We start from the raw sequence: 27299 nt of genomic DNA, 5'->3' as shown, positions 1-27299 counted from the left end.
ACTGACTGTGTTTTTGCCAACAGAAATATGGATAGTCTGACTATAAAAAGGTTGACAATTTTTGGCAATTTGATGACATGTTTAAACTTCTCATTTATAGGGAAAGCTAACACAGAGCCAAATAAAACCTTGTTTAAGTTTTAACAGCACAGTTTATTTGAAATCAAATATTTAATATAAAGAGCAGTTCAAATTTTCTGTGATCTGACTCGGTGGATCTTTGGCACATGCATCTGTTTGTAAGATGCTCAAGTGTGTTTATTTGCCGTTTGGCCGATGTCACGTCCTGCTGTGTGTGTTTTGTGTCAGGCCTGTTGGACACAGAAGTCCTGCTGAGATGTCCTGACTAGGTCACAAGGTCTTCGTCCCTTTCCATCCAGTGTGTCCACTAATACACTCAACCTCCAGAATCATCCTTGTTTACTTCTATATTTGAGCGCTTTTCCAAGTGAAGCCTCCCTCTTTGTTTAGCACCATTTTCAGGAGCGTTTCTCACAGAGCTTTTTGTAAACACTTATTTCACCATACAGTCACGGCCTATTGCTATTCCTGCCTCATTCAGGTCAGCTTAACCGCTGAAAAGAGCCGTTTATCTTGAGAAAATCCCTCGTGATGTCATCGACACAATGCACAAACACAAACACGGTGCCTCTTGCGGTCATTGTCACTCCCAGTTGCGTCTTTGAACGTTATTTGAAGCACCTCTGTCTTTGAAATTGCGCCATCTTTCTCTGTTCCTCCTTTTCTGTTTCTTGCTTTACGCAACTGTGCTCCGGCCCGTGACCTCTCAAGCCAGCAATACGCCCACCTCGTTCGGACCGTGGCCCTTAAAATGGCCCAGGCCACTGTCCTAAAGCCTGGGGTGTGGTTGTCCTCTCTGGAGCACAAAAGAGCCTCGTCTCTGTGCTCGGTCGAGTCCGGCCCCCATCAACTCATCCATGCGCACAGGGAACACATTAGCCTAGGCTGGGCTTTGTGTGTTCTGCTTTTCTCATGTGCTTCTTCGTAGCTGGGCTCACACTTCAAGAAGGTCAGGTGTCTGCCCAGTTTGACCAGTCCAGTTGCTCTCAAAGCTGTGAGGTTGTTTCGGTGTCAGGTCTTGTAGTTCTCCCTGTTTGCCACTCAAGCGAGAACGGGACAAAGTGGATTTATTTCTTCTGTGGCACTTTGAAAAAATGGTCCATTAGAAATTCATCTATTTACTAACATGGACAAACAATTTGATATACATTTATTATGGAATTTATAAGCCTTTTTAACAGTAGTTAATTGACATTTGTTCACATTGCTCATGGTGCATTAACTACTTTAAACAAGCACAATGTTAGACTTTATTAATGCATTAGTGTAGAAATCAGCGCTTTGGTTTAAAACAAATATATTCTTTAGGGATTCAAATCCAAAGATTCAAACGTGATTCACATAGAATTATTTAAAGCTTACACTTAACCAATTCATTTGATTAGTCAGCTGACTGGAATGTGCGCTGTCAAGAAAAGGTAAACAAACACAGCCATGCGACAGACTTAACAACAAAAGAACATGCATATATGGATCGTGACATGTAGTGTGAGTGCAAAGCGCACCTGAGTGCGAAACTGAGGACCCAACTTCACTTTTAAGGGACTGTTTCATATGGATTTACTAATCATTCTTACTTTTCAATGAACGTGAACCGTCATAGTTTATTAAAGATACAAACCCCCGGCTGCACAACAGCTGCATCTTCAGCACACCCCCTAATACCTGCAGCCAGTGTTGGGGAGGTTACTTTGGAAATGTAATAGATTACAGATTACAAATTACCCTATTTAAAATGTAATAAGTTACACTACTTTTCGATTTCTTTATAAAAGTAAAGTAACTAATTACTTTTGATTACTTTTAAGTGTTTAAATGGACATTTTCAACTAAATCATTTTCAAGCTTCAGATTTAAGCCCGTGGGTGCGCTGCAAATCAAAAGCATCAGAATAGCACCGCTTTAATAAATGTCCTCAGCAGAAGGCATCGTGCACATCAAAAACAAGCAAAGCAGCAGATTAATATTATTCAACATATCCCAGATGTAAAAAAAAACATTTTTAGATGTAACCCTATTTGTAATCTTTAACATTTTCACAAGTAACTGTAACTTAATTACACATTTTTTTCTCAGTAACTGTAACAAATTACTGTTACTTTTATTTTGTAATTAAATTACGTGACACCATTACATGTAACTAGTTACTCCCCAACACTGCGTGCAGCACAATGACTTTAAAGAACATTTATGAGCCTCAAAATTGGTGGATCTTTTCAGAAAAAGATTTGACTGTGTGTCACTGCATATCAAGCGACTTAAATTAGTATAAAACTTAACTAAAGCAGTCTCCATTTTACGGAGCAAGAAGGCTTCTATGGTTTGTCTTCTGTTAAACTGAACAGTTGCATTATCGATGACGTAAGTGTGCTCAGGCTTGGAAGGCAAAAATGCAATGTGAGTGCGGGCCGAGGGGAAGGGGAGAGGGGACATTTGCACCTGGGTACTATTTAAGACAACCATGTCTAGTGTGAGTACACTCTAATATTGTCCTATCATAACAAACCATACATCAATGAAAAGCTTATTTATGCAGTTTTTTTGTAATTTAAAAAATAAAATGTAATGGTTTATGTAACCATCAATAAATGTAACACTTTGAGTCCAGGGTCACATTGGTGGTGATGTATGTGACTTGTAGTTTGAAGACGTTCTGACTCCAGGAATCAACTCATTTCTGTACTTCTTGAGCTGTGCTACTTAAATATTTTTAATCACTTAAACTGTTCTTCTGTAGACACACATCTTCTTCTTCTTGGTTTCAGGGCCTTTTTAGTTGATTGATTATTGCACTGATGGTAAAGACCGACATTGTCAGTGTTTTTGTTATATATATATATTTTTTTTTTGCCACTTCCCATTTTGTAAAGCTCAACCATTAATATAGTGAATAGGTATGCTTGGCCTGTGTGTTGCCTAGTATTTATAACTCAGGTCATGGTTGAACAATATCCTACTCATAGTTACCCATAGGCCCATTTTTGAAAGTAAGTGGTTAAGTGAAAAATCTGAGTGCAAAAATAAGCCATGGTCTGAAAGACTTTTGCATTTTCTTGTTCTCTCAGGAAAGGAGCTCCCAGTCTCTTCCAGGTAGCAGCTCAACCCTCCCTAAACCACAATTTGGCCAAGGAGAAGGGCTCAGAAGATGATCATCGTGACCTCCAGGTATGACCTCAAAGGATTTTATAGGATATATATTATTGTGCTGCATAATATTTTTAAGGAATTTTTCCAGAATTTCTCCTGTTCTGGAACTTTTACTTCTGAAATAATAACACTAATACAAAATTAATTTAATTATTAGTGCAGTTTTTATTGAATAATAATAATAATAATAATAATAATAATAACAACAACAACAATAATAATAATAATAATAATACATTATGTATTAGTATTATTATTATTATTATTATTATTATTATTATTATTATTATTATTATTATTATTATATTTTATAGTTATTATTATTATTATTATTATATTTTATAGTTATTATTATTATTATATTTTATAGTTAATATTATTATTGGTATATTATTATTATTATTATTATTATTATGTTTTATACTTATTTTCATTCATAATTTTTATTACATCTTAAAATTAAATTGTCTTAAATTGTCTTAAATGTTTTATTAAATATTTAAAATATTTTTATTAAAAATAACATTATACTAAATATATATTTTTAAGATTACATTCATATAAATTCTGTGCTATTAATGCGAATTGGTTATTTTTCAGCTCTTTAGCCTGGTGAAGAGTCTGGTGGCAAACCGTTATAAAGATGTACTGCAAGAGTTTGAAGAGCTGGATGAGAAAAACACCAGACGTCTCACTCAGGAGGACATGTACCAGTTACTGAAAAGGTAATAAAACTGAAAATATTCCCTTACTTCTACATTCTCTTATGTTGCAAAGATTTTACTGGATTATTAGTGGCCACAATACAATTACCAGGGGATTATAGTTTATTATTAAGGCAAGACACTGCTGGTGGACAGGGTAAAAAAATTGTTATGATAACCCTTACCTAGTTAATAAGATTGGTTGTAAAATGTTATCATGATTAATTTTATTAAATATGCACTTTCTTTCTAGCTGAAATTTGGAACATTAGCCCATATCCCTGCAGGCACAGCACATCAACATGACGTCATATTTTAGTTGAACCCCAACGTCATGGGGACGTTTGATTTTGTTTGGAAATGAAAATCAGGTTGACGTCAGAACCCAACGTCAGGTCGAAGTCAATATCCAATGTCCAACCTAAAATCAACCAAATATCAACGTCTAATCATGTTACACCTTGACAATGTGTGGATGTTACCACTATGACATTTATCAGATGTTGGATGTTTGTCACTTACCAACACAACCTAAAATCAACCAAGAATCAACATAATTTGATGACGTTATTGGACGCCAAAATAAAGTTGTACTTAGACGCTGGCTAGACATTGAATTTTGGTCACCTGACATCATGACCTAAATCTAACCTAATATTAACATCTTATGATGTTGTGTGACTGCTGAGATGTTTGCCAGGAATTTTGGATATTTCTTTTTATTATTCAATATTTTAAAAAAAAAACACTACAAAAAGCCAGACAAAGTGTATCACTCTATAATTATGTATTTATACGTGAACATATCCATAGGTAAAACATTTGGAATAAGTAATTGTAAACAATATGTAAATATCATAAAACAATGTAAATAAATGTCTAAAAATAAACGGAATACAGAAATTAATAAAACTATAAAGACTGTATGTAATATTAAAGTCCTAATTATTAGCCCTCCTGTTTAATTTAAATTATTTTATATTTTTCCCCAATTTCTGTTTAATGGAGAGATTTTATTTAACATATTTAAAACAAACAAAGTAACTAATTTCTAATAACTGATTTGTATCAGTATAGAATATTTTACTAGATATTTCTAAGACACCAGCATTCAGCTTAAAGGGCAATTTAAAGGCTTAAGTTAATTAGGTTACACTGTAAAAAAATTTGGTTGTCTTGAATTTTTAAACTGACTCAAATTAACCTTATGAGTTCATATGTTAAACTTACTTAAAACAGCTTGTGTAACTTCTAAAATTAAGTTAGAACATGAATAACTTAGTTTAATTAGTTACATTAAAGTAATACTGTCATAAACAATCTTTTAAAATATGAAATGTTATTGAAATCTACTGACACAAATGAATTAAGAAAAACGTGAAGGTGTATTTCTGCTGTTTTCTTTACATTCATCTGAAAAGGTACTTTGTAAAAAAAATATAGGCTATTTCAAAATCGACAGTAAAAAAAAACAAAAAAAAAACGCGTTTTTGAACTGCAGTGCCTCACCTTAACAACAATCTTTAGGAGCCAATAAACACATGAATATAAAATAGCTAATTGGTCAAATTTCTCAAGCATAACATCTTTATTAGGTCTATTAGCATCTCAGTTTGAAAATTGTCTCTCTCTCGCACACACACACACACACACACACACACACACACACACACACACACACACACACTCTAGTATGCTGGAATGTGGTAAGCACTCCTCCTCATTGTCTTTAGCACCATGTCAAATCTCTGAGTCTTTCTCTGCGGTGTTCAGTCCTGGGTGTCTCTCAGAGTCAGCAGTCGTGACACAAACATCCCTTGTGTGTCTCACCAGACCTCTGCCGTCCAGCCGAGTCTCCCAGCCATGCTTCTTACGCAGCGCTTGCACTCTTTTGTCCCCTAAAACAATGGCAACGGAAAGCAGGCCTTTTCTCTTGGCAAATGATGCCTTAATTGTGCAAGTTAACAACCTGCTCTTCTTTTCCCATGAATAGCAAATGTGTTTGTTGAAGATCTGTGGCTGTGGGTTTTTCTATGGCGTGCTGCACGCTTGTTTAGATGTTCCCATGCCTGCTTCACTTTCAGATACATTGCTGTATAGCACAGACGTGCACATGATCGTAACAATATGTCTCTGTTGTTCCTCTAGTTAGCAGTGCTTTCAAACAATACATTACCGTTTCTCTTGGAAAAACTGTCATTCTAAGTGTTCAAATTGTAAGATAGATCCCATGCCAACAAATATATACAGTACTCCATAATTAAGTACACCCCATTTTGAAAATGAATATTTTTATCCATTTCTCATTGAATATAGGCAATGTATTTTGGTGCATTTAAACAAAACAGATTTAATAAACAGATATATTTATTCAAATAATATTTTAGTCACAGAACATCTTTAAAAATTGAAAGATAATACAATTAAATTCAAGCAAAATATTGGCAAAATTTAACAAACCACAAAATTTTTACAACTTTTTTCCATTTTTTTTTTGCTTCTCTTGATTTTTCCTCTTTATAAATTTGCATATAAAATTTTTCTAGAACATATAAATATAGGTGTACTAGTTTTTGGACCGTTATCATAATTTCTTTTTTTAGATAAGCTACAACTTTGCTACGCTTGGCCCGCGTCGGGCCCACCTGGGCTGGCCCGCATGGGGCCCACCTGAGATGGCCTGCGTGGGGCCCACCTGGGATGGCCAGTATTATTATTCATGATAATACTTTTCATTTAAGTCAGGGGTCACCAATCTCGGTCCTGGAGGGCCGGTGACCCTGCAGGGTTTAGCTCCAACTTGCCTCAACACACCTGCCTGGGTGTTTTAAGTATACCTTGTAAGACCTTGATTAGCTTGTTCAGGTGTGTTTGATTAGAGTTGGATCTAAAATCTACAGGACACCGGCCCTCCAGGAACAAGTTTGGTGACCACTGATTTAAGTACTGCAGTTTTCTTTTAACGTTTTAAGAACAGTGCCGTTTTTTATTAATTTTTAAAATCACATTTCAGTTTAAATGTTGACATTTTATTTATCTTTATGTTTTACCTGTAAGTGTGATATTGTTCAAACCATTTATTATTTATTAGTGGCTGACAATAATACATGTTCATAATAATAAGATTTTATCTGCCACGTTTGTGAACTGTGCAGAGCTGTAGCCACTTATTTAGGCTTACTATGTATTTCAATGCCAGTCATTATGGTGGTACTTGGAGAGACAATTTTTTTTCTGAGGTGGTACTTGGTGAAAAAGTTTGAGAACCACTGTTCTAGAGGTGTATCTCTTTCAAATATATGTTCTAGATCAGGGATGGGCAAACTCGGTCCTGGAGGGCCGGTGTCCTCCAGACTTTTACTCCAACACTAATCCAACACACCTGAACATGCTAATCAGTGTCTTCAAGGTCACTTGAAATCTATAAGCAGGTGTTTAATTCGAGTTGGAGCTAAACTGTGCAGGACACCAGCCATCCAGGACTGAGTTTGCCCACCCCTGTTCTAAAGCCTCCATTATTTAACATTTAAACACTATTTTCTTTTTTCTTTCTTTCTTTTTTTTTTACATTTAATAATGTCGCCTTGATAAACAGAATATTTTGAAGAAAAAAAAACATGAAAAAAAATCTTTTGACCAGTAGTGTATATATATATCAAGATATATCAAGATATATTTGTATATATATCAAGACACATTTATACAGCTTAAAGTGACATTTAAAGGCTTAACTAGGGTAATTAGGTTAACTAGGCAGGTTAGGGTAATTAGGCTTAGTATATAGGCAGGTGTAATGATGGTTTGTTCTAAAGACTATCAAAAAAAAATAAATCTTAAAGAAGCAAAAAAATATTGACCTTAAAATGTTTTTAAAAAATATAAAAACTGCTTTTAGTCTAGCCTAAATAAAGAAAATAAGATTTTCAGACGTACTGTGAAAATGTCCTTGCTCTGTTAAATATCATTTGGGATGTTTTTAAAAATGAAAAAAGAATAAAATAAAAATAAAGTGGGACTAATAATTCTGACTTCAACTGTTTATATAGTGTATAACATTTTATTTAAAGGCATCTTTGTTGCACGTTTTATGTAATTACCAAAGTTATTACAATTAATTATGCATAATTGCATGCCACTAACCATACACCTTAACCACATTCTATTTCTAACCCTACCTATAGTAGTTATATGCAATTACCTAATATTACACATTAGTTAAATTAATAGTTACATACATTGTAGCAAGGACACTTTAATATAATGTTTAACTATATTATATAGAAATAAATGCTATGCAATATTTAATATTTTTATAGTAATATTATTGCATAAAGTTGTAGTTAGTTGCATAATCCATCAGGGATTTACATGGTCTAATCTGACTGCATGTTAGTTGCTTTTAAGGTTCCAATTATACCTAATATTTATTACATATATTTGAATCATATTATTCAGTTTCATTCATTATCAAAAACCTAAAGTGCGTTAAATCTTATAAATGTTTCAGCTGAGACAAAAAGATAATTAAAACTTCTAAAAAAATTAAGAAAACTACTTAACCATGAACTAACATTAATGTGTGAATATGTCATCGTCAAGTAATCTATAAAAACTAACATAATAATATAGTAACTTGTTGGATATAATCTGGATTATAAATAAATCATTGGCATATCCCAATAAAACATATGTATCTTTATTTACATATAGTTTTTTTCCCCAATATTTCAAGATTTTTTAAATACTTTTTCTTTAAGAATTTGTTTGATTTGTTGTCTCTACCTTTTTTTTTAAAATGAGATCAGTTTATACTTTCTTAAATTAATGTCCCACCAAAAAATTAATAAAATAATGTATTAAATACACAACATGAAATTAAATTGAGAAATGTTCACCATTGAAGAAGTGCTCATGCCACTATGTGTGTTATTTGCCGTTTGAATCATGTAGTCATCATGTTTTCTATGTTGTGATTCGGAGCAATTCAGTTTCTCAGACTCTTTTACCTGTCATCTGTTTTTATATCAACCCTCTTTCCTTTAGCGGCTTGTCTTTTTTCATTCGTTAGCCTCTCCTGCATCTTTTTCCACTTTTCTTTCAGTCTGTGAAGTGAACGTGAACATATTGTTGTGGTGAAGTCCTGAACTGTTCACCCCATGTGAAAACCTCCTCCGATCCTTTACATTATTTATCTGTTTATTTACTCTCCTCGCTCCCTCCTTGTGCTGTTTTCGCAGCTCTTCCTTCGACCCCTTTGTGATTTCTCTCCCACCCGTTTTTTCATTCTTTCTCTACATCACCCTCTTTTATCTCTCTATTCATTTTTTGGCTGGAATATGGCGGCGGGCCTAAAAGGAGTCGTGGTCTGAATGGGGGGCATCGCGAGTGGATTTGCATAATCTGTGGCGTGGCACTGGTGCACAGACACACTGAGAGAGACGGTGCCAACCAGTCCAAGGTGAACTGAACTCTCCTCGCCAGCTCAGAGATTAGTGACACTAACAGGCTTTACAGCAGCCGAGTTCACAGAGGGTTTGGCTGACATACCAGTGCCAACTTCTCTGGCTCCCACAGTGAACAGTGTGTGTGTGTTTGTGTGTGTCTGCTGAGAAACTGTTGCTTCTTTGATTGATTCTTACAAAGCCCAGACAAACCCCTATGTGTTTTTTTTTTAAATATATCACATATACAGTGAGGGAAATAAGTGATGAACACGTCACCATTTTTCTCAGAAAACATATCTCTAAAGGCGCTGTTGACTTGAAATTTTCACTGGATGATGGTAACAACCACAGAAATCCATATATGCAAAGAAAACAAAACTAATTAGTTTACAAATGAACTTATGTGTAATAAGATTAAATGACACAGGGAAAAAGTATTGAACACATGAAGAAAGGGGGGTGTTAGAAAGGCAGTGAAAGCCCAGACAGCATTTGAAATCTCTTAGGAGTTATTCAGCAACCCTCTTAAAAATTTTAAAGGATAATTGACAACAGGCCAGTCCATAATATAATAGTGAAATGTGTTATCTAACTCTTCACAAGTATGGATAGATAGATAGATAGATAGATAGATAGATAGATAGATAGATAGATAGATAGATAGATAGATAGATAGATAGATAGATAGATAGATAGATGGATGGATGGATGGATGGATGGATGGATGGATGGATGGATGGATGGATGGATGGATGGATGGATGGATGGATGGATGGATGGATGGATGGATGGATGGATGGATGGATGGATAGATAGATAGATAGATAGATAGATAGATAGATGATAGATAGATAGATAGATAGATAGATAGATAGATAGATAGATAGATAGATAGATAGATAGATAGATAGATAGATAGATAGATAGATAGATAGATAGATAGATAGATATTAATAACTCATTTCTAATAACTGATTTATTTTACCTTTGCCATGATGACTGTACATAATATTTCACTAGATAATTTTCAAGACATTTGAAGGCTTAACTAGGTTAATTAGGTTAACTAGGCATGTTAGAGTAATTAGGCAAGTTATTGTGTAATGATGGTTTGTTCTGTAGACTATTGAAAAAATATAGCTTAAAGGGGCTAATAATTTTGTTCTTAAAATGATGTTTAAAAAATTTAAAACTGCTTTTATTCTAGCCTAAATAAAACAAATATTTATATTAATTAAATAATTATAATCTATATTATTATTATTATTATTATTGTTATTTTTTCATTATTATTATTATTTATTTATTTATTTATTTATTTATTATTTATATATTTTTTATTCATTCATTAATTTTTGTTTTGCTTAGTCTCTTTAATAATCAGGGGTCACCACAGCGGAATAAACCGCCAACTTATCCAGCACATGTTTTACGCAGCTGATGCCCTTCCAGCTGCAACCCGTCTCTGGGAAACATCCATAAACACTCATTCACAGTCATACACTATGGACAATTTAGCATACCCAATTCACCTGTACCGCATGTCTTTGGACCGTTGGTCAAACCGGAGCACACAGGAACCTCACGCGAACACGGGGAGAACATGCAAACTCCAGACAGAAACGCCAGCTGACCCAGCCTGATTTATTTTATCTTTGCCATGATGACAGTAAATAATATTTGACTAGATAATTTTTAAGACACTTCTTTACAGCTTAAAGTGACATTTAAAGGTATAACTGGGTTAATTATGCTTATTAATTACTTAATTAGTAATTATGGTTAATTACTAGGCATGTTATGGTAATTAGGCAAGTTATTGTATAACAGTGGTTTGTTCTGTGGACTATCGAGAAAAAAATATAGCTTAAAGGGGCTAATAATATTGACCTTAAAATGTTTTTAAAATTAAAAAACTTTTATTCTAGCCAAAATAACACAAATAAGACTTTCTCCGGAAGAAAAAATATTATCAGACATACTGTGTACATTTCCTTGCTCTGCTAAACATCATTTGGGAAATATTTAAAAAAGAAAATAAAAATCAAAGAGGGGCTAATAATTATGACTTCAACAGTATGTATATATATATATATATATATATATATATATATATATATATATATATATATATATATATATATATATATATATATATATATATATATAATTATATATTATACACACACACACACACACACATATATATATATACCATGATGCACAATTTAATTTGCTGTGCACAAATGTGTGTCCCTAAAACACAAATGTATGTAACTTTTCATCCTTCACACACCCTAGGGAACTGAGGATTATATGATACAGCCGTGTGTTTGTTTGCTGTCAAATTCCCCTCTCACAGTGTGTCTTCTCACAGTACAGTCCTTTCTTCAGGCGTGACGCTGTGTTTGTGCATCTGTGTGAGAGAAACTGTTGCTTCTGTGCTTTTGGTTGCCAAGTTTAAGCTGAAATGCAGCTCATATAAAAGGGGTGAGGGGTTTCTCAGAGTCTATGTAGTTGGTGGGGGTTGAGGGGGGAATGTACAGTGTCTGTTTTCTTCTAAGAAGTTGAGGTTTGTTCATAATTCCTATTAATCTCAACTATTATTAATTCCTCTCGTCCCGCTCAGGTTAGTGCCCCATCAAGAGGTGACTCGTGGAGAGGTGCGGAGGTTGTGGTCCTCTTTGTTCACCCAGCAGGATGGCACTGTAGACTTTCAACAGTTTTTACGTCACTTTGGCCCATCGCCCAGATCCTGCTGTTTCCCTAATGCCAAGCGCAATCCCCCGAAACGAGGAGACAATGACTTCATGCGTCTCTCCAACAGACTCAGCTATGTCTCAGATATACTGGTGGATGCTCTGCGGGCCAAGGTGAGGCTGTACTGTCAAAATACTCACTGTAAGAGTTCAGATTACTCAAAACATTTGTCATTTTTTCACACAAAATCTTACATAAAAGAACATACTTCTATTGTATTTTAACCATTTCCCATTCACACAGCTTTCAGCCTCAGTATACTCCAGTGGTGTAAAGTAATGAATTACAAATACTCAAATTACTGTAATTTAGTAGTTTCTCTCAGGAATGGTGATTTACTAAGTAGTTTTAAGAATGTGTACTTTTACTTGAAAACATTTTAGTTCTGAAATCTGTACTTTTACTGCTCTATGTTCCTTCAACCTGCAGTCACTGCTTTATTCGGTTCTTGTCTATGGTTATTGGCTAAGTAGAAAAGTCTGTCCCATGATTCCTGCACAATCAAATCACGATTAGAAAAATTACATCAGACAAAGCGACCCCAAGACACAGATGCTTTATAAGTGCAGCAAACATCAAGTGTGGAAGCATTAAAAGTGTCCAAGAAGACATAAAATCATTACACTCAATGATCGAGAGACTGTTTAGCCTACTGTATGATGACTGAAATCATCAATAAATGGCCTTAAATAATAAATAAATAAATGCACCACAGAATAATCTGGGGTCTGCCCTTGGTTTAATTTAATTTAATTTAATTTAATTTAACAGAAAAAAATCATACACAAAACAATTCTTTAAACAAAATACAGTTTAACACGGTTTTAAATTCCATCTCTTCTTTTTAAATGAGACATATTTTATCCTTTTGGCATTTTTAACGTATTATATGTTTGATTCTATTTGTAGCTTTACGTTTTATAACATAGACCCAAAAATACATAGTATTGCAAACAGCCATTAATTGAAATTTCATCATACCTTTCTCATTTTGTTTTTTTTAATCAGCTCTGTTCATCATTATATTCCTTTAATAACGTATATTTATATAACTTTTTAATTGATAACTATCACATTGTTTGAGAATCTGTTCCAGACTGTTCCATAATTCAATTCGAGTTTATTTCTATAGCACTTTTACAATGAAGATTGTGTCAAAGCTGCTTAACATAGAAGTTCTAGTAAAGTCAGAGTTGTCAGAGTTGAAGTTCAGTTTAGTTCAGTTCAGTGTGGTTTAATTTTCACTGCTGAAAGTTCCAACATTGAAAAGCAAATCCATCGATGCACAGCTCCACAAGTCGCAAAACAAGCAAGCCAGTGGCGAGGAAAATAAACTTCACCAATTGACAAAGTGAAGAAAAAAAAAAAAAAACATAAGAGAAACCAGGCTCTGTTGGGAACCACATACAGACATACAAATTTTTTTTTAAGTTGTCCTTGTTTTTAACATCCTGAGATATTTGTGACGCCAACTGCTTGACACTCATAGCTTGTTAGTCAGGGTTTAAAGTGCATAACCTAGGTGTTAACATATCGGCACAACTAGATTGTTGACCTTTTGAATTACACAGATTTTGCTCCAAATACAAATGCATCAACCTTTAATAAAAAACATAACCACTGCTCATACTCTTGAGTACTTTTAGAAGGGCTATTTTTTACTCATGTTTGAGTAGTATTTACAACAAATACTTTTATTTTACTTGCACCACATTTTTGTAGCAGGTAATGGTACTTTTACTTGAGTATGTTTTTCTGGTGCTCTTCCTACCGTTTCTCTACTCATTACAATGTTGATTATAGTTTATTTATAGGGATAATTCACCCACCCGCCCCCACCAAAAAAATAAAAATGTCTTCACCATTTATTCACACTCAAGTGGTTCTAAACTTGAACCATGAATTTCTTTCTTCTGTTGAATACAAAACAAGATATTTTAAAAATGAATGAAATTTATTTTATTATTATTTCATTCATTATTTTCTGAATGTTGAAAATAAAACAGCCATTAACATCAACAGTAGGAACAAAAAATACTAGTTAGGAAGTCAGAAGCTGTTTTTTTCCAAGTAACTATCAGACACTTATTTTATACAATTTCAAACGCATAGTTGTGGATTATGTAGTATACTCAGTTTTTCTCAGCCCATCTTCAACCTAAACTACCACAGTACCAACCCTACAATTTTATCATAGCGTAAATCTCTGTTAATCACAACATAACACAAAATTAGTTTAATTTATCCCATTTTCATGTTAATCATGTGTTAAATTGCATGGAATAATACTTGATTTCGACAAGTGTTTACCTTGTACAGTCTGACACAAAGCATGCTAGGAAAACTGTAAAAAAATTTTATCTCATTTCAAGTATAAATATCTAAATATTCTTGTCTTTTATTATCAATATGTCAATAGAATCATGTTATAATATGTCAAAATTAAGTTAAGCAAAATAATCTTATTTCAAAGGCGAAAACTTTTCTTAATTTTTGCTGACACCATTTGGAGATTATTTTGCTTGTCCTAAAATGTTTCCTGATTTAAATTTTTTTAGATGTTTGGACTAGAAACAAGAAAACTGAAACAATTTTATGCAGTCAACTAGAAATATGCTTCTATAAAGTCTATGTCAGAGATGCCCAAACTAAGGCCCGCGGACCAAAGTTGGCCCATGGTAACCTTTGACTTGGCCCACTATCCCATCTGAGAAGAGTGAGAATGATAGGGATGGTTTATAGATGTTATTTAAAATCTAACGTAACCTTTTGTTTGTTTGTTTTATTGTTTAGTAAATTAATTTGATTTAGTTTAAATTCTAGCTCTCACCTAATGGATAGAGGACAATGCAGAGACTTTGGTGAGCAAATCAAGCCAAAGGCAGATTCTGCTTGAGCAGTGTATTCAGCATTGAACTGCACTGTTCCTTGTTATATTTTTATTGCAATAAGTTCTCATTTTAAAAGTTGCTGCATAAGTTAATATGATTTAAAGTAATGTTTCATTTAATTTTAAATATCATGAAATAAATTAAGAAATGACCCATGGCAACTTTAATATAGTTTGGTATATTTACCTTCGGCCCATGACTCTCAGTGATATTTGGTTTTTGGACCTTTATAAAAAAAAGTTTGGGCACCCCTGCTCTATATAATCATCTTAATGTAATACAATTTGGAGTTTGTGTAACTGGAAAGTTCAGTGAACTTTTGAAAGGTTTTTGTGAAAAGAACTGTCGTTTGCTTTTGCTCTTCAGGCAGTTTTCTGAATCTCTTTCTGGTTTGTGTGTTTGACAGGTGGAGATGTCTGTTTCTGAGCTCTGGACTGAGTTCTCTGAAATGGATTTTTCTGGAACTGGTTTTGTCAGCAGCGACGAATTTAAAGAGATCCTCATGAGCCTGTGTGTTCATCTCAGCCAGTATGAGTGTGATGTTCTGGCCAGGAAGTTTGACATCAACCATGATGGCTGGTAGATACAATTATGCATGAATAAACCTTTTGGAGGAATAACTCTGAAGTAAATAGATTAAAAAATATAAAATAAATGGCTAAAGGCATTAATTATTACGCAAATAATTAATTATTACACAAACAACTGAGCAAATCCATTTGTGTGTGTGTGTGCGTTTGTGGAATCAAGGAGTTTTGTTCATTATAAAAAAAAAATAGAGATTGTGAATAAATATGCAGAGAAATAATGAAGTACCATACATTTATCAAGACATGCGTAAAAGAATAATGCATAAATATGTAAACAAGAGAGAATGTGAAATGATATAATATAAACAAATTAAGCAAAGAAAGAATAAGAAAGACAAGATATCAAAAGCCCGAACTAAAATAAACTGATTTTTGATAATAAATAAAGACATTCTAGAATAAATATTCAAATAACTGAGAAGATGTTACATTATTAAAGAAAGAAAGAAAGAAAGAAAGAAAGAAAGAAAGAAAGAAAGAAAGAAAGAAAGAAAGAAAGAAAGAAAGAAAAATAAATGTACATTGTTTAAGTATAGTAATATAAAAAAATATAATATCTTGACCATTTGTATTTGTTTTATGGATTTGATTTTCATTTTTATAGAGTTTATAGATTGATATAATAAATATAGAAAGAGAGATTATTGACAAATATTGATTTTATGTTTTACTTTTTGAAAGTAAACTAGTTTAAACAAAGTTGTATTTGTAGTAAACAACTTTATCCAACTTAAGATCAAGCCTTCACTTCACTTTCATCCTATAGATGAAGCATGACCTGGTATTTATATCTTCATATAATTCATCCTAGTTTTCTTTTTCTTGCCTTATCAGCGTATCCTACTTAGAATTCCTCAGGCCTTTTCTATCCCAGAGTCAGATATGGAAGCATGGATCCAATATGGCAGCTGCTCTGCAGACTCCCAGAGAAAATCAAGAAATTGCCACCCCGGAAGCACTAAACCGCAACATTAGGAAAAAGGTAATGCATTATTTATAGACGATACTCTATAAATATCTTTTTTTTATTATTATTAAAGAACTTAGTAGTTTTTCATATTGTGTGATTTTATGTTTTGATTTTTCCCCATTTATTTATGCTTTTGAATTGAATTGTTGGATCTTGATCTTTCTTCCAACAACTTGTAATGTAGAAAAATTCAAAAAAGTGACTTTTAAAAACATTTTTAACGATTTAAAGTTATACAGCAGGGAAAATAAGTAAATTAGTTTAAAAAGTATTAAACATGTCACAGTTTTTCCCAGAAAACATATTTCTAATGGTGCAGTTGACTTCAAATTTTCCCTGGATGTTGGTAACAACCAAACAAATAAATATATGCAAAGAAAACAAATCTAATTAGTTTACAAATGAAGTTATGCGTTAAAAAAATTAAATAACATAGGGGAAAAGGGAAAAATGAAGAAAGGGAAGTGTAGAAAGGCAATGAAAGCCCTTACAGAAGCTGAAATCTCTCAGTAGTTACTCAGCAGTCCTCTGCCCTTCATTCTTATAAATTATTATCAGCTGCTTCGGTCCAATATCTACATTATCAGGATGATGAAGATGAAACCAGGGTGGACATTTCAGCAAAACAATGATCCAAATTGTTTATACTCTATTGAGTTTTAACCAAAATCTGGTTCAATGCTATGTCAACAGCTCCTTAAAAAATATAAATATTATTTACAACCATAAAGAAATGGAAAACACAAAATACAAAAACTGTTAATTAACAGATTTTTTGAAGTGTACTGTGTACACTCACAAGCCACTTTCTTAGACACATGTCCAACTGCTCTTTGGCATAAATTTCTAATCAGCCAATCACATGGCAGCAACTCAATGCATTTAGACATGTAGACATGATCAAGATGACCTGCTGCAGTTCAAACTCAGCATCAGAGGGGGAAGAAAGGTGATTTAAGTGACTTTGAACATGGCATGGTCTGAGTATTTCAGAAACTGTTGATTTACTGTGATTTTCACGCACAACCATCTCTAGGGTTTACAGAGAATGGTCAGATCAAGAGAAAATACTCAATGAGCGGCAGTTCTGTGGGTGAAAATGCCTTGTTGATGCCAGAGGTCAGAGAAGAATGGCCAGACTGAAAAACGTTGCCTGGTCTGATAAGTCGCGATTTCTAAATGTCTACATGCTCCTCTTGTGTTTTGGTGTTGTAGCTCCAGCGTAAGGCAAAGGCTCTCAGCAAGGCCTGTACTCGTCTGGACAGCTCCTCCTCTGGGCTTCTGTCTGCGGCTGAACTGGGTGCAGTGCTACAGCTGTTAGGAGTGTGTCAGAGTCAAGAAGAGCTCAAGAGTGTGTTCTCTACCCTTCACACACACCCGTCGGGATGCCTGGACTACCGCCCGCTACTACTGGACAAACACAGGAGCTCCAGTCACAGCCAGCAAAGCAAACAGAGTAGGTCAGAGGCTTAAATTAATGATGCTTACGCTGGATCGATACTTCTATTACTATATCTTCCACTAAAAGAGAGATACAAGTAAATGTTTCATACCAATCCTGCTGACTTCATGTAGTTAGGCATGATTGATTTTCAAGTCATAAACTTTATTATTGTATTGCTTTATATTAGATCAGCTTAGAATGGGTGAATTGTACTTCATGCAGTGCACTGTAAGCATGTTTAAAGTATGCTTAATAAAACTGAAAGTCATCTGATTTTGATGTAAATGGCTTTACTTGATTTACTCTAGTTTTTGGATTATGATTTGCCTTGTATTTAGCATTGTTTACTTGTGATCAGAGTGACATAAACGCATCTTAAAGAGCCCCTATTATGGTTTTTGAAAATGACATTATATACAGTGCGTATATCCAGCTAATGTTTCAATCTGAAAGTGTTTAGTAGTTTAAAACTATTGATTAATCTATAAAAGAGTCGACTCCTAGTGGTTCAAATTAATCGCTGCTGTAATGAGTCTTTAGCCATGTCGGCGAGATGTCGATACGGAACTCATTTGTTGTGCTCACAGACACTGGAAAATTTAAACCTCCAGCCCCGCCCACAAACACTATCAAAAAGCAGAAGATAAACACTATAGCAGATTCCAGTTGAATTAAGCCGCTTAGACACTGTGCTCTCAAGTGTTACTTTCCCTACCCAAAGATGAGGCTGTGAAGAGTCAGTGGTTGAAGTTTAATTTTGCAAAAAATACCTCAGCATTATAGCCCCAGCCTTGTGCTTTGTTCCTGTCATTTTTCTGACGAGTGCTTCAGCAATCTAAACGCTTACAACAGGGGATTCTTCAAACGTTTGGTAAATGAAGGATCAGAAAAGACTACTGACATATGGGACTTTGTCAGAGCTTGACAGGAACTTTACAGAACACAGTTCATGGATCAGTTTCTTCCTCCATTTCTTAAGTGAAAGTAACTTAAGTGCCATAAAAATAGTTACCTCTTGCTTGCAAATTGTGTATTTAATTGTTGTTTGTTACTTGTAACCACTTGTATTGTATCCGCTTAACTCTTTATATTCTCATATTGCATCTAAAGGCACGTTGAAAACACGCCGTGTGCCGCTTTGTTTACTGATTTAAATGCGTAAGTGAGCTTACGATCTACTGCAATTTGTCATAGCTATGGCCACCATCAGCTGTTCCTACACATGTGCGGCCGGCAAGTTTCAGAATAGTTCAGCTTTTGCCACTGTGGATTAATACTGAATGTGTGTCATGGTTTAGCGTAGAGCAATATGCTGTTGTTAAACTGCATTGCTTTATGCAATCCTGCATTGGGCTCAAACATACACTCTGCACTCTGACTACTTCAACACTGTTGATTAGCAACATTGGTGGGCATTTCTCATTGTCTCACGCTGAAAGCAGTCGACCAATCACAACAGACTGGGTCATCGAACCAATCAGCGCAGATTAGCATCGCACCGCATATTAGAAGACAATGAATGTGTTTTTTGGCCTTGCATGCATATCAGACTGTTGTTGAAGACCCCGCAAACCAAAATATCACCTTTTTTATTTCATAATAGGGCTCTTTAAGGATGTGAAAATGGGGGCTGGACGATTTGACAAAAATCTCATATCACAATACAGAAAGTTATCTCATATTCTAATAACAAGATATACCATATAGTACCATTTCTGTAAATTTGATCAATTAATACTTATTTATAATATTTATTGACCACACTGAAAAAAGGTTGATTAGATGCACAAAAAGAATTGAAGGTAAGTGTTTGCAAACTATTTATTTGGGGTGAATTTAAACGAACAAATTATGTTGAACATCACTTAATTGTTTGTTTAAATTCTGCCCATAGATATTGTTTGCAACAATTTAGCAAAAATAATTGTTTTTACTTTACATGTAAACACTTTACATATTATGTGCAATTCTCTGAGGTTTCCTACATTGTCAATCGCTCGTGTTAATCAACATGTATCAGTTTGGTCTCTGTCTGAAGAGACAACATATAATCATTTGTTCATGGCAGAAGTCTTTATATGCACAATGGTTGAACATGTAGTCAAAATATTTTGTCATCATGTATTTTTCTATACATCTTCATTAGACTTTTTTTTTCTAAATCTGTCTACAACTAGTCAATTTCTCCCGGGTGATACTTGCCTTTTTCTACTGAAGGTGCATCTCAAAGGAGTATATCCTGTGTTCACATTTCTACTTTTGTTTTGATTTTCTTTGTGCTTCGCAGTGTTGTCTTTTCCTTTCTCTATCACAATGACATGATCTCTCAACAAATTAAAGTACAGACAGCTAAAAAACTAATTTAGCCATAGTTTAGAACACCTCTCTAGAATACTCTGTTATATTAACAACATGTCTAATTAATTTACTTATCAGCACACAATGACAAAAGGACTTGTCATTCTGATGGCACTGACATGTTCAGTGGCACAGAAATTTAGTTTTGAGAGATAAACTAAGGATTTTGAGCAGGTGGTCCATGGTTTTGCTAGTTGCAAGCATTGCTTTGAGAAATGCACTTACTGTTTTGCAAATTTCAATTCTGATCTGAGAAATTTAGCAAAGTGACTGAGAAAAACTGTCAATTAAAAAAGTAACATGCTATACTGCATCTGAAATATTTAGCTTTTTGGCCACATTTATCCTATAGAGTGCAGGAATGTTTAAAATGAATCATATTGAATTAAGAAACTGAATTAAAAATGATTAAGCTCAAAAAAAAAAAGTAAAAAACTAAATATTTTTGCAGTATTTAAATAACACAAAATTTGCATCAAAACTCAGAATTATGACCTGTCAATATATAAATATGGGATGGCCGAAAGAAAGAATGAAAATGAGTATATCCTGCATACAGGGCTGTTGTAAGAGAGGGGAAAAAGAATGCCTGAATGCACAGGGCCTTTGTATGTTCGCTAATTGGAATGTTATTACTCGATTGAATTTGCGTTCTAAGTGGTTATCAGCTGATAAATATGGGCCAGTAGGGGCCTTCTAGTAGGCTCAGAAGGCTGTTATCATCCATCCACATGCTTAATAAGCTTTAGATCACATACAGCAGCGGCCGGAAGTTGACGAGGAATTATTTATATTTTTTATTAAATTTCCCATTAATTGTATTTTATTAACGTCTACCCCTGCCCCAACCCTAAACCCAAGCAACACAGTAATGTAAAAACTGATCTGGATCTGGAGCCTTCTCTATTAGAATAGCTAATTAACCATGTGGATAGATGATATTAGCCTTCTGAGCGTACCAATAGGCGCAGAAGGCCACTACTGGCCCATATCTATTAGCTGATAACCATCATAACGCCCATTTAATCGAGTGACAACATTCAAATTGGGTGTATATGTGGGGAGTGCTAGGATGACTGCCCTCGAAGATTCTGAAATATTGATGTCGTTATATTGAGAGTGTTCCTGCATGCTCCTGAACTGTGCAATGTTCTGATTCTACCTGTTTCAATTTTGGAATCAAGACACACACACATGCGCATCTATAACTACTCATAGACACAGCACAGCATGCACATAAATTTACATGGTTATATCGGTTGTTTAGGAATAATGCTAAATGTCTATTAGCTGTGAGGGAGTGTGTTGTTGGCCAAGAGAAGCTGTAGTCAAGTGCTGAGATAGACACGACATAAAAACACAAATCCAATGATGTGCCACAAAAAAGTGAGCAAGGAGAGGAAAATAAAACAAGATAAAGTTTTTTTTTCCTCGCATTATCTACCTCTAAAAATGAAAATCGTGCAAACAACTTTGTGATACAAATATCTAAAACCAGATATATCTACCTGAAATGCAAAATGAAGAAAAGTTTTCTGAGAACTTGAGCAAAAATCAATGATTTACATTAAAGTTTAAATTAAAATGATTACACAAAACATCCCAGCAGGCACCTTGATGTCTTGTAAACATTTTGCAATAGTTTACATGCATTGTAGGGATACAAAGTTCAGTTTATTTTGTAAATTGTAATTGAAGCTTTCAGACAAACAAAACTGCACATAATGGTTTTGACAACAAATCAATTGCTTGTTTGACACGTTTTTGTGACGGGACTTTTTATGTTGTTTTGACCTCAAAGTGCCGATTGGATTTGTACTTTAAATGTTATTTTATTTTTCCAAAAATAAAAAAGGTAGAGGAGAGCAGGGACAAAAGCAACATTGGATAAAAGTAACACCGATTTTCTTGAAGCCCTGACAACATTTGCTTTCCAGGCTATAATAGCACATTCAGCATGAAACCCTTGATAGAGCTGCTAAATATGATCTGATTTTGCGACCATATACCACAGTTAGCTCCAAATTTCTGTTTTTAATTGCAGAAAGTTCATCATTGTAGTGTTTCTTTTTTACTTATTACGAGCTTTGCTTCTCTTTTCATGTGCAGTGGCAGATTTAGGCATGGGCCATATGAGCGATTGCCCAGGGCGTCATCTTGCTGGAGAGACGGTGCAAAAAAAAAAAAAAAAAGAAAAATGTGCCCCAGTAAAAATCCTCAAAAACAATTTACTTTATGCAAATATATTAATTTAGAGTGGTAATCACAGAATAAAGACGTTAGGGACCATTCTCAATTGGCATCTTTTGCATGCGCAAGTTTTATTATTCTTTATGTGCAACAGAAACAACGCTGGTGAAAACAAACTGACACATATGCACAGAAAACCATTCCTGCCCACCTCACAATATGCTCCTGCTCTTGTTTATATACACGATGATAACATGTGCGCCGCTCATGCACTGTGTAACCGGAGTAATTGCCTTTTCTGTTACTTTTATGACACGGGGTGTCGACAAGCAGCGAGTTTTGCAAGATGACAAAACTGAAGCTTACAGGATATTCTACAGGTAAAATTTAGTGGTTATTTATATACATGTTATTTAGTGCAATAACACATCCTTGAGTTTGCAATGTCTGAGTTTTTCAATTCAAAAGTAAATCGGGTTTAAATAGCAAGAGTTCCTTTGTGTACGAAAGTAAGACTGTTATTTATGTCCCACTTTTAGAAGACAAATCTTATTTTTCACTTCCACATTACAATTGTCAGTTTCTAATTCATATGTCTCATCGAATTAATGCATATTACTAATAATAATAAAATATTCCAAAATGTTAGAAAATTTTAACATTTTGCATTGTTGAATTGCTTTTGAAACATTAGATGGAAGCGAAATTTAAAATGAAAATACTGTTTAATCTTTTTTTGCAAAAATAAAGGACAAAATGTTTGCAGTTATCATTAACAAGGTCATAGTCAGATATATTTAAAATAAACAAGAATAAACCAGTAAATCTACCAAATATTGTGTTACTTTCGTTCCTGCCGATGGGATCAAAAGTAACAATGTGCAACTTTTGTTGAAAGTGAAGTTATACAGGAGTTGGTCTACAGTGATACAAAATAACAGCAGATTTTCATAGACCACTCTTGTAAGTTAGTAACCACAGCAAAACTATATTTCAGCTAAAAATATTCTCTTTTTAAAATAGGTTTTTATGAAAAATGTTACTTTCATCCCCGCTCTCGCCTAGTAATTTACAGCTCATTCTCTTATTACTTTATCTTATTCTCTGCTTCCTATAAATTAACATTTAGAGAACATATTGATGGGCAAGACAGAGGCGCAGTAGGTAGTGCTGTCGCCTTACAGCAAGAAGGTCGCTGGTTCAAACCTTGGCTCAGTTGGCGTTTCTGTGTGGAGTTTGTATGTTCTCCCTGCCTTTGCGTGGGTTTCCTCCAGGTGCTCCGGTTTCCCCCACAGTCCAAAGACTTGCGGTACAGGTGAATTAGGTAGGCTAAATTGTACGTAGGGTATGAGTGTGTGTGTGAATGTGTGTGTGGATGTTTCCCATAGATGGGTTGCGGCTGGAAGGACATCCACTGCGTAAAAACTTGCTGGATAAGTTGGCGGTTCATTCCGCTGTGGCGACCCCGGGTTAATAAAGGGACTAAGCCGACAAGAAAATGAATGAATGAATGAATGAATGAATGAACATATTGATTCATTGAACACTCTTCAAATGACCAATTTAATTTGTAGTGTTTAAAAGTCCTTAAAAAGTTTACCTTGATAAAATAAGTCTGACCATGTTTCATTTCAAAATCTTGCATATATATTTCTGTGAACCTCTTAGAACTCTTTTAAGTTGTAAGATCTAATTTGTGAACGTGTCGATCACACTGAGTGAACAGGAGAATATGAAACAGCACACCGAAACGACTCTTTTTCATGCGATTCCCTGCAGCGTCAGATGTGTTTAGTTAAGAAAAGACCCTCGGTTTTCTTAACAGAACCGCCTGCGTATAAATAAAACTTCAGATGGGAAGGAACTTTCTTGGCTGCTTTCTTTGGCATTTTAAGAATTTTTACATGACAATGGAATAAAACCCTGAGCCATTTTAGCTCTGCTTCATTTGTTTTGATTCATACTGTGTGATGAAGCTAAAGGACTCTAATTTTACCAGCTTTTCTCCCTCCGCTTAACACAGTGTTCCCTCTGCGGATTTAAACCAATATTGGCTTGTTGGTCACTCAGAGCTCTTTCATCGCATTCGTCTTTCATGGCATTATCGTTTTTCCCATCTGCATGCCCTCTTTGTCTTCTCTCCTCTTTTCCGCTCCACCGTTTGGCGAACCGCTCCGTGTTATCCAGCCGATCATCCGTTCATCTATACGTCTATCTATCTGTTCATCCATCAATTACTCGTCTTGACAGCTAGAAGACAGACACCTGTGCTTTTCTTCTCGTATGTGTGCTAATGTAGGTGTGGTTAAACAGAATCTAGATTTTACTTTGTACTTCAGACAGAATTTTGATGCAGCCATTTCATTTTTGTTCATATCACTAATTTTCATAAGGTTTAGGGTTGGCGAGTTTAATAAAAAAATAGCATTTAATTTTAAAGTAAATATATTGTTTAGTGTAACTAAGTATTTTTTTATTAAGGACACTGTAAAAATAAAAAAATCGGTGATTTTTAAGTTTTTTCGCCCCAGCTGCTGGAAAAAAAAACTGTAACATAACGGCTGTTAAATTACAGACATTTATCATAAAATAGTGGCACATAAACATAAGCATCACAAGGCCATGAAGAGTTGGAATAAATGTACAAATTAGATTGCACAAATTAAAACACTTGCATAAGCTTGTGTTGGTGCTTCTGTCCTGCATCTCGGTCCTGATCCCTGAATTTCTGTCCCTCTTTTTAGCAGCTTTGATTTCATGGGCCTGATTATTTTTCTTCAGGTCCACTCAAGGATGAAGCCCAAGGAACCCAAGATTGTCTTCTTTTCAGCCCCATCACAATGAAACCACCCCCGCCAAAGTACCGCAAACCCAGAATCCCTCTCTCCTCCTTTCTCTCTCCCTGGTGCTTTCTGGGAAGCTGCTGCCATACAACTCACTTAAAGAAGGACTTACAGGGATAGTTCACCCAAAAGTGAAAATTTCCTCACCAAACTTTTATTCTGGTGAACACAAAAGAAAACATGTTTAAAAATGAAGAGTTTAGATGCAAAAACCTCTAAAAGCCATTTGATATTTTCTTCTAAAATTAGATTTGTTTCTCCAACTCCTGTGTGTAGAGCCAGTAATGTTACATATATAGTGACAAATAAGTTCCTTTCATTGCCTTTCAAGTGAATTAACTGAACGTGAACATAGGAGGCTGAGAAACAAATCTCATTTTAGGAGAACATTTCAGACAGTCTTTAGAGGTCTTTAAATGTTGAAAAACATTTTTCAAGTTACTGAAAAAAATGTTGGGTATCGACTTCCATAGTAGTAAAAAAATAAAATAAAATCCAAATAGATGTCACAGTGTTTCCAAGATTGAGCATTTTTGTATGCACACTGACAAGCTGATAACTCACAAAAGTCAGTTAACTGAAATAAACGGTTGTCCAGATTCATGTTACTTACAATGATATGAGCCATGCTTATAAGACTTTAGTAATAAATCAGTTTATTTGGTGTTATTGACACCTAAATGTAATAGTTTGCTTATCTACTAATTTTGTCGGTTGTCAAATACAGTATCACAGAAAACATTATTATTATTATTATTATTATTATTATTATTATTATTATTATTATTATTAGATTATTGTTATATGTTATTCTTTGTCAAGAAAGCATCTTTTCCAGAAGGTTTGCCAATACTTAATATTTTGTGAAAAACAACCTATTTAGGAAGGCTTTAAGAACAAGTGGAAACCTCTGTTGGCTGTCGCTTTAGCATGACTTCAGCTAATCAGTTTTGGCCAATGCAAACAATTATCTTTCACTAGTTCAATATATAGATGTTTAAGAAAACATACAACATACATGTTCAGCAGTTTTATTATTACAATTTTGTTATTAATATATTAATATGATATATAATATATTAAAATTATTAATTAACCTAGTTAAGCCTTTAAATGTCACTTTATATAGCTGTATATGAGTGTCTTGAAAAAATATTCATATATATATCATATATTTTTTTACTATCATCATGGCAAAGATAAAATAAATCAGTTATTAGAATTTTTTTTTAAGTTATTATGTTTAGAAATGTGTTGAAAAAAAACCTCTCTGTTAAACAGAAATTGGGGAAAAAGATAAACCGCTGGGCTTATAATTCAGGGGGGCTAATAATGCTGACTTCAACTGTATATATACTGTATGTATGTATGTGTATGTATATATATATATATATATATATATATATATATATATATATATATATATATATATATATATATATATATATATATATATATATATATATATGTGTGTGTGTGTGTGTGTGTGTGTGTGTGTGTGTGTGTGTGTGTGTGTGTGTGTGTGTGTGTGTGTGTGTGTGTGTGTGTGTGTGTGTGTGTGTATATGTATATGTATGTGTATATATATATATAGAAGAAAAAATATTATCAGACAGACTGTGAAAATTCCCTTGCTCTCTGTGTGTGTGTATATATATACAGTATATAGACAGTATGTCTGATAATATTTTTTTTCTTCTGGAGATAGTCTTATTTGTTTTATTATGGTTAGAATAGAAGCAGTTATTAATCTTTTTAAAAACATTTTAAGGTAAAAATTATTAGCCCCTTAAAGCTTTTTTTTTTTTTTCAATAGTCTACAGAACAAATCATAATTATACAATAACGCAATATTTTAACCTCAAAATTAAAGGAGA

The 27299-nt window shown here is 34.0% G+C and overlaps 1 protein-coding gene across 2 annotated transcripts in view; it reads left to right on the top strand.

Annotated features, from left to right (window-relative positions):
- The window catches only part of si:ch211-197n1.2, a 57731-nt gene extending 39427 nt beyond the window's left edge, over nt 1–18304 (top strand). For both annotated transcript variants that reach the window (XM_087237019.1, XM_087237018.1), the window contains exons 13-18: nt 3147–3246; nt 3829–3953; nt 12006–12249; nt 15434–15606; nt 16452–16599; nt 17803–18304. In XM_087237019.1, coding sequence (XP_087093145.1) covers nt 3147–3246; nt 3829–3953; nt 12006–12249; nt 15434–15606; nt 16452–16599; nt 17803–18060 — 1048 coding nt within the window. In that variant the 3' untranslated portion in view covers nt 18061–18304. The remainder of the gene's footprint in view (nt 1–3146; nt 3247–3828; nt 3954–12005; nt 12250–15433; nt 15607–16451; nt 16600–17802) is intronic.
- The last annotated feature ends 8995 nt before the right edge of the window (nt 18305–27299 follow it).

Source organism: Danio rerio, chromosome 1, assembly GCF_052040795.2.
Source record: "Danio rerio strain M-AB ecotype USA chromosome 1, GRCz13ab, whole genome shotgun sequence".
Taxonomy (NCBI): domain Eukaryota; kingdom Metazoa; phylum Chordata; class Actinopteri; order Cypriniformes; family Danionidae; genus Danio; species Danio rerio.
The sequence above is the reverse complement of the archived record's forward strand: the minus strand, read 5'-3'. Positions and strand labels throughout refer to the sequence as shown.